The 9,451-nt window shown below is 34.9% G+C and overlaps 1 protein-coding gene across 1 annotated transcript; it reads left to right on the plus strand.

Annotated features, from left to right (window-relative positions):
- The first annotated feature begins 3 nt into the window (after positions 1 to 3).
- On the plus strand, positions 4 to 372 carry LOC132266247 (cation/H(+) antiporter 17-like). Its single transcript, XM_059767100.1, has one exon. It carries the CDS (start codon positions 4 to 6, stop codon positions 370 to 372), a length of 369 nt encoding a protein of 122 aa, XP_059623083.1.
- Positions 373 to 9,451: the final 9,079 nt, after the last annotated feature.

Genomic DNA, 9,451 nt, shown 5'->3' on the forward strand with positions numbered 1-9,451 from the left:
CCGATGAACCCAAAGCACGAACAGTTCTCGTGCCTCATAAGCTTACCCATCATCTCCGGTGAATATAAGAGGGAAGAGATTGAAGAACCAACACAATCATGTTTCGATCCATGTTCAAATCATCATCGTGCGTTGATGGGTGCTTTGCAGGAGTTCGGTCTCCATTGTAGAGCTCATCGTTGCTTGGATCTTGTGGTTCAGTTCACTAAAGCCTCTCGAAATGTCCCCACCATCATTAACCTCATCGATGCCTCTCACCCCACCAAGAAATCCCCAATTTGCATCTACTTCCTCCACCTCGCCGAACTCACTGGCCGCGCCTCTGCCATGCTCATCGTCCACAACACTTGTAAATCTGGCTACCCCGCTTAGTTGCCCAAGCCCAGTCCGACCACATCATCAATGCCTTGGATGACTTCGAGCATCACGTCGAATGTGTCTCTATTCAGCCCCTCATAGTGGGATTTTGCCTCAGATTCACGATTCTCATCTTCGTACACCATGGGTAGTTTTAGATCGGTGGTGGTGGAGGGAAAATGGGTAGTGGTGGTGTAGGGGAAGATGGGTGGTGGTAGTGGAGGAGGCAGAGTGAACATCGTCTATATATATATGTGTGTGTGTGTGTGTGTGTTTGTGTGTGTGGAGAGAGGGGAAGATGGGTGGTGATGGTAGCGCAGTGAATTTCATGTGTGTGTGTGTGTGTGTGTGTGTGTGTATGTGTGTGTGTATAGAGAGAGAGAGAGGGGGGAAGAGGGTGGTGGTGGCGGCGCTGCGGCAGGGTAGTGAACGTCGAGAGAGTGAGGGAAGAACTAAGAAGGTGGTTTTTTTTTTTAACTTTTCTTTTTATGCATAAATTGTTCATAAGGGTAGATTGGTCCAATTTATTAAATGGTAAAGTTAAAAAAAAAAGTCTCCTGAACTGTCAAAGGGTAATTTGGTCAATTTCTCATGTAAAGGGGTGTCTTTGTCTAAAAAAGAGGTAAGTTTCCTCTGAGTGTCCTTTTGCTAAATCTCAGGGGGTGTGGCTGTACTTTACCCTAAAGTTTTTATATGCATTATGTGGATGTATATTTAAAGGGAAAATTCTAATTGGATTTTGTAAAAATTAAGTGCAAATCACTATTTTTATATATTCTCAATAATAATTTATTATGTTGGTTTATATAATTATGCATGGTATTTCATCTAATGTTGCAGTTAAACTAACCATCTATAAACTATGACATCAAGATTTAGTTACTTATCAAAAAAAAAAAAAAAAAAAAGATTTAGTCACTAAATCAAACATGTACCTCTAGTAGGAAAATATCAATTCATAGTAACACTATTTTTTTTTAATGGGTTTTATTTGGAATTTTTGCTTGGTTGCAAAATGTTTCCTTTTCTAAACTACAAATATCATTTATTTTCTTTTTTATGATTGTTGAAGCGATATTCTGCACGATACAAAACGCCACTGTTTTTATGCATCAAAGAGGTGAACGTTGGCCAACACCAATGTGGTGCCTGCAAGAGCTCTCCGACGAACAAGTTAATTAATGGAGCTCTTAAGTAAAAACAGGAAAAGTGTTCAATATTCCGTACCTCTTTGGTTTGGGCAGCCTGTCCTTTATAACCAATAACTTGAGCTGTTGTGATCATGTAGGATTCTTTGAAATCCCATCTTAAAACTGAATTAGTAGTTATCTTTGTAATTTTATTATCTGGAACCAGCTCACTATTTAAATTATGGTCGCCCCTTTGAAATACAAATGTGCAATGACGACTTATCTTTATTCTTACTTCAAATTCAAGCGGAACCCGTCTTATCTGCTTATTCGTGGCTATTGGGCTAATTGAACTATTCGGTTGGAATACTAATTTTGAATTCTCTTTATCAGTTGCCCCCCATTTCTAAGCTTGCTTGTCATGTATTGGAAAATGTCATACATGTTTTTTATTTTATATTTACATATACATATTTGCCAAACTCTGTTTGGGAAAGCTCTTTTCTCCAGCTCCTTTTGGTGAAGCTGTTTTTTCCTTTCTAAACTTGAAACTTTCTTGCTTTACAATTAGTTCTTGGTTCGAATGTTTTATTTTCCTAATAAAAGCTTCACATTTCTTCTATCTTCTGATTGTGTACGTGTTGCTTTATTTCAAGCATGCATGATTTCCTTTCTCATCACTTTTAATAATGGACTGGACATTTTTGTGCTTCATATAGCTAGCTTGCCCTTTTAACAAGAGAATAGATTTACGAGCTTCACTCAGTTTGCCCTTTAATAAAGGGATAGATTTTATGAGTTTCACCTCACCCTTTAATAAGGGGATAGATTTTACGAGCTTCACTCAGCTCGCCCTTTAATAAGGGGATAGATTTTACGAGTTTCACTCAGCTCATCCTTTAATAAGGGAAATAGATTTTACGAGTTTCACTCGGCTCGCCCTTTAATAAGGGGATAGAATTTACAAGTTTCACTCAGCTCATCCTTTAAGAAGGGAAATAGATTTTACGTGTTTCACTCAGCTCGCCCTTTAATAAGGGAATGAATTTGTCCGACCTTCATGAGCTCGCACTTTAATAAGGGAATGGATTTACTCAAGTTTCGTGAGCTCACCCTTTAATAAGGGAATAAATTTATGAGCTTCACTCAGCTCTCCTTTTAATATGGGAGTGGATTTGCTCAAGTTTCATAAGTTCGCCCTTTAATAAGGGAATATATTTATGAGCCTCACTCGGCTTGCCCTTTAATAAGGGAGTGGATTTGCTCAAGTTTCGTGAGCTCGTCCTTTGATAAGGAAAATAGATTCACGAGTTTCACTCAACTTGCCCTTTCATAAGAGAATGGATTTGCTCAAGTTCTGTAAGCTCACTCTTTAATAAGGGAATTGTTGTGTATAATTTGTTGTTGTCATCTTGTGTATACACGCAGTTGTCATTTTTCTTCGAGCCCTAAATATCGAATAGGACTTTGAAGAAGACAAGGGACTGAAGAAGACAAGGGTCGTTTGGTTCTGAAGGTTAGTTGTCCCAAGTTAGTTCGACCTGCTATCTAACCCGAACCTTCTGAACCAACCTGATTGGGATGCCCCAGTTGTTTTGGCCCGATTGAACCCATCTGGAGCATTGTTCGACCTGATTTTATTAACCTTTTCAGATCACGTCAATTACAGATCAGTGCAGTTCAGTTGTTTTTGTTTCTTTCATCTCTTCTCAATTAATCCGATCAGCTAGGTTCATACCAGTCAGCTTACGGCCAACCAGTATCTGGATAGACAGTTTCCGGCCAGTCGAGTTTCGACCAGCTAGTTCTGGAAAGACAATTTCCTGCATGTCCAATCTCAATCAGTTGCCAGTTTGGTTTCTACTGCAGTCAACTTCCATTCAATTTATTCTGTTTGATAAATTGATACTCTTCTCTTCGTCTTGTATGGTTGTTACTGTGGATGTTCTGCATTAAAAGGTGGAATACCCACAAGGAGCACATATAGTACAACACCCGTAGACCACCAATCTGTTATTGCACAATGACCCATGCCAAGAAATATCTCAGGAGCCAAATAGTCAAGAGTGCCAACAACTGAATGCTTGTGGGCAACTCTTTTCAGTCATGATTGTTTTTCGTTCACCATCCCCAAAAGAAGCATAACTGCTAAATGATGGACTCTCATGCTTAGTGGGGGTAACCAATTCACCTTTTCTGCCAATTAACTTACACAATCTCTCATAAAAAGCCCATTGACCTGGAGATATGTTGAGGAAATTCCACCCTAACAAGGTGTGTTAAGTGAATTTTAATATAAACTAATAACAGACACCTTAGCCCATTATATAGGTAAAATATGATGTGAGATAGAAAATAAAAATACATGCTTTGCACTAAATAAGAAAAGACAAGCAATTTTTTTTTTTACTTTTCTTCGTGTTTTTCGAGCAGTGTGTTGCTCGGGTACAAATCTTTTTTCTTTTTGTTTTAGAAGACACAGTAAATTTTGCAGTGAACATACATTACAAATCTTTAACAGAATAAAATAAGAACACTTTATACTACGAGTGGATTACCATATCAAATACAATTACTTTCATTTTTGTTTTATCATTTTCGTATCCAGACTTTATGCGTGGATCCATTCACACACGTATCTCTCTCTTTTCTTTTCTTTATTAAATTATAAGCATTTAATAATTAATCAAGTATTAATCTATGTTTAGATAATTTAGACATAGACATGCACAAAATGGGCAAATAAATACTCCGTAATTATGTCGTGTATTTAGTCAAACATGACATAAAATTGTATAGATACCAGAAAGATTAATTATTTAGTATCAAACTTGTGTTGAGAATGTGATAAGACACATATATATTCAAATAATCTAAAAGTTTTATGCGTAAATAATAAATAAAGATATTAGGTACACTAAATATAATACAGTAATCAGGTATACTTATCTCTTCTAAGACGTCTTCTGCCCCCAACGTTATTAACGTTATTCCAATTATGCATTGACGTGATCGCCTGTTCTGGTTGCATCAGTCCACGTCTTTGATATGGGTTGTCCTGATTGCATCGGTCATATCAGATATGAGATTGTTGATTCGGTCAAATATCTAACAGAAAATTAACCCTTTGGTCCCAACGTCTTGGTTGAGTGGTTGAAATTTGGTGTTGATGTGTATTCCGAGAGTCGCAGGAATGACAATACATTCATAATCATTTGGGATGTCAGGTGTTATCCTATTTCCCAGTTTATTTCTCTGGCGTCCAAACCGGAATTTGAATTAATAGTTATCCTTGTAATCTTATCATCTGGAACCAGCTCACTATTTAAATTATGGTCGCCCCTTTGAAATATAAATGTGCAATAACAGCTTATCTTTATTCTTACTTCAAATTCAAGCGGAAGCCATCTTATCTGCTTATCGTGGCGATTGGGCCAATTGAACTAGTCGGTCGGAATACTAATTTTGAATTCTCTTTATCAATAATTAACATAAAAATTAACTTTATCAAAAAGCATTGTTAAAACTTAAAGATATTTTTCTTTCGGATTGGAACAAATAAAATAAATATGGGCGATTTGATATCAATAATAAAAATAATTTCTGATATATAAAATAAACTTTTATTTCTCTCACATGCTTTTTGTAGTCACAAATCACATCATTTTCTGGATGGATTAGTGAATAAAATAAATAAATAAAGACTCAACAAAAAACGCCAACAATTTTTGAAACTTTCTTGTCAATTTTCAATTTTAATTTTAATCCACTAATACGTATATTGGATTAAGCTTCCGCTACGCGTTTCTATTATTTGTGAATTAATTTTATCATTCCGCTACGCGTTTCTATTATTTGTGAATTAATTTTATCATTTTCGTGCTCCGCTCTCAAATTCTCTCACCATTTATGTTACTTAGGTCACAATAATTTTTTTTTTCCTTAATGGGATAATTTATAAAAGAAAAAAAAAAAAAAAAAACATTACAAGGTCTGAAGGAGGCATTCCCCGTTTTATAACACATGGCTACAATAAGCCCATTTCCAATAGCTGCTAAACAACAATAAAAATGAAAATCTCAGCATCAAGACCTATAAATGATTCACAAATCCTCAAGCCTAATTTTAAGATATGCAAGCACATCCCAAACTATAACTCTGGCAGACTAGGTAGAAGCATCCTGTATTCCCTGATGGAGAACTGAATTTCTACTGGACCAAAATTTCCAAATGGTGACAGCAAACGAGGCACACAACACCTTTGATTTTGTAAAGTTTATAATTGAATGTTGAAGAAACCACTCTGTCATCCGTGTAAGAAAGGGAAAACTGGGCAGATCCATTTGAATAATACTAGCTATTTCTTGCCAAATTGCAACAGCATAGTTACACTCACAGAATAGATGATCATTACTATCGGTATTCGCCAAACAGTTATGACATATAGGAGTAATAACCAAACCACGTTTCTGCAGATTCACATAGTTGAGATTTTTATTAGAATAATGATAGGGGAATCGAAAAGGAATTTCCGAATTAATACGGAATTTAACGTGGTTGGCTATACTTATCACGTCTTAAAACAATTATTTGAAAATTATTCGGTGACCCTATTATTTTCCTTCTTATTATAATACAATTGTACACCCACAGCTATTGTAGGTCTGGCCCAGCAAAGAGCACTCCATTGAATAACCTGTTTTAAATCTACACGAACTCCAAACATGAACTCCAAGCTGCCTACCATTCTTCCATGTAATTATATCAGTCCCAGCCTGCAATTGTAGTCTTTGAATGGCAGTACATGCCACACAATAATACGTTACCCGTAATAATGCGGTCGCTATATTGTGATTTGAAGGTAACAAATTCGAAACAAATTGAATGGTTTGGCTACAATCACGTATATTGAACCCTCCCAATATTCCCACAACGACGACTTCATACACGATATGACTCATACACGATATGACTCAGCAGATTTATCCCTGTTCCTTAAAGATTAGAAACTTTGATATGTTTTAAATCATAAAATTGTCTCAAAAGCTATTGTCAGTCTTAACTCTTTAAAACTAATTAATACTATTAATTTTTAATATTTTTTTCATGTTTATGCAAATTATTAGCGTCATATTTGAATAAACCTAAATTGGGATAAACATCATCCACAAAATTTGAATTTAGATTATACATTGAAGTAAATCACAATTAACAAAAACAAAAAACTTAAACGAGGCAGTGACAATTTATTTCATTTTTTTAATTAGTTACAATTAAATTTCTGTACGTGGCCATGGGAGAGAATACGCTCGTACTATGGTGGTGGTAGCATCGTTTACACAGAGGATATTAGGCGTCAAGTGTTAATATAATTGATTCCATAAAAAATTAAAAACACACTTTCCCTTCAACAACCAACGAATTACAGCATCATACAAATGAATACAACAACTGTTTTCAACACTCAAGGACTGTATTGACATTTTAATCAAATTAAGAAATCACGCTTTAAAAAAGGCTGTCTCGACGACTGTGAGTATCATTAAGATAGTCACCGTTACACTGAAAACGCTATTTTATTATTTTTTCTCTGAATAGATTTTTTATTTTTGCCATTCTATGATTGGATGGGAAGAAAGGATTTCCATTCATACAAAGCAAACCCAGATTATCGAGTTACTGCACTGCATGTGCCAGAACAGCTTTTTTTTTCAAAAAACTAGAATATATCTTCACAAATATAAACACTTGATAAGAAAGAGCTTTAAATAATGCCCTAAAAACTAAAATTTGCAGAACAAACAAAACATGCAATAAAACTCAAATCAAAAAGAGAAAAGAGTAGAAAGAAAAATAAATGAGATAAATAACAAAAAGGATAGGAATTAAAAAACTTAATTAACAGCCAAGCTGCACCAGTTTTTGCAACAATAAAAAAATAGAAATAAAAACCTCAACACAAGATAGAACGAAGTAGATCAACAAGTAAGATAAAATGGGGTGAACTACAACATGAGATCAATCACCATTGGTCCCGTTACCATTGTTACCTGAATCAGACGACGTACTGTTCAAAGAGTTACCATTTGCCTTGGCGCGAAGAGGGGTGGCAATTTGTATTCGTGAATCATAATCGTGTTGTGTGGATGTAAGGGTATTATACTAAATAGGTAAATCAAAACCCAACCCATTTAATAATCGTGTCAATAACCCTCAACACTAAACCAACCCGTTTATTAAACAGATAAACGTGTTAACCCGTTTAATGACCTGCTTATTAAAACGAGATATTTAATATTTAATCACATATTAAATAATAGAAAAAAAATTATCCTAATTAACCCAAATATTCAAAATAAGAAAAAAAATTATAAAGACAAGATTTATGTTAAAAAAAATTATAAAGACAAGATTTATGTTAAAAAAAATTATAAAGACAAGATTTATGTTAAAATGATTTAACTATTTATGATAATTGGGTTTACATAGGTCATATTTATGATTATAACATGTTGAATTAAATGGGTTATAAATGGGTTATACAATTGAACCCTTCAACCCTAACCCAACACAATTAAATAAACGGGTTAATCGTGTTGACCCTTTTATGACCCAACACGTTTATGCTAAACCCAAACATTTTTAACTCGTGTCATGTTCTTGTCGTGTTCTAATTTGCCACCCCTAGGCGTGAATGGCTGAGACTCTGGCACCCAAAGCATCCATCGGTTAGACTGGCTTGTATTTGGGGCGTGCACCCGTACACTGGTTTCATAGCTGTCTCGACGACCTGGACCTTAACTTCATTTGGGAGCCTCTCTAAACATATGTCTTGAAGGCTTCAGTGCCCAAATTAGCTTTGAAGGCATAGTCTATAAGTTTTTTCAGGAAAGACTTCTTGCTCACCATGTTTTTAGAACCCTTCCAAAATCAAAATAAAAAACACAAACCAATTATGAACGATGAGAACAAAAACAAAGGTTGAGAGAGAGATAGAGATAGAAATAGAGCATAAACAGATGAAAATAGAACATGAAATGAGATGAGGAGAGAGAGAGAGAGAGAGAGAGATAACTTCTATGATGAATGAAATGCTTCAAAACTATTGTAAATTACAATGGCAAGTGGGTTACAATTCGGGCTAGCTGGTAATGGAGAGGAAGAAAGGTAATATATAGTGAGAAAAAAAGTACTCTCAATCTCAACCGTTGAGTTAGTCTAGATGATGACGGTTCTAGATCTACAATATTAACCATTGGATATATTCTGCAAAAATGACTTTTTTTCAACAAAAATAAACATCAACCAATGGATGTAATCAACGGGTAGGATCTTATTATGAGGTCAATCTCATATTTGTGTTTCTATTTTTAATTTAACCAAAGTCAACATCAACCAGAAAATATTGACGTGAACAAATAATTAGACACATGTAAAAGCTATGATAAAAAAATAAAAAATAAAAAATATATATATATATATATCCATATTCATCATGCAGAAGGCCAAACACGATGATCTTCATCTCCATCTTGAAGGGCGGATCCATAATGGGGTGGGCTAAATCAAAGTATATTTAAGTCTAACTATAAAGTTACAAACATATATATATATATATATGTATATATGTATGATACACTCAATATCATATTAGATTAGTAAAGTAAGTTATAAATATATAATATTAATTATTAACTTTGAATGCATCAGAGCTTTCCATTTCATTGTTGTACACTTCCTAGATCCGATGCATGAAACAAGCCAATAGCTCACAACCCTATCGTTGGTTCACAGTTGTGTACACTTTTGTGCCCTCAACCATATATCTTTCTCTCTAGACTCTACAAGTCCATATCTATAGAAGTCTCCCGTGCCAATATTAGTCAAGACGCTCAAAGAGCTTATTTTGTCCGAAGTTGGGTAAATTTTATTGGTGGACTCTCTTTTCTTTACTGTTTCAGTTT

Source organism: Cornus florida, unplaced genomic scaffold, assembly GCF_030987335.1.
Source record: "Cornus florida cultivar Cherokee Brave unplaced genomic scaffold, ASM3098733v1 CherokeeBrave_3.0.0_Hap2_Chr07, whole genome shotgun sequence".
Lineage (NCBI taxonomy): Eukaryota > Viridiplantae > Streptophyta > Magnoliopsida > Cornales > Cornaceae > Cornus > Cornus florida.

Bases quoted from the DNA above. Each gene is read 5' to 3' on its own strand.
- LOC132266247 (XM_059767100.1), top strand. From the start codon at position 4: ATGAACCCAAAGCACGAACAGTTCTCGTGCCTCATAAGCTTACCCATC.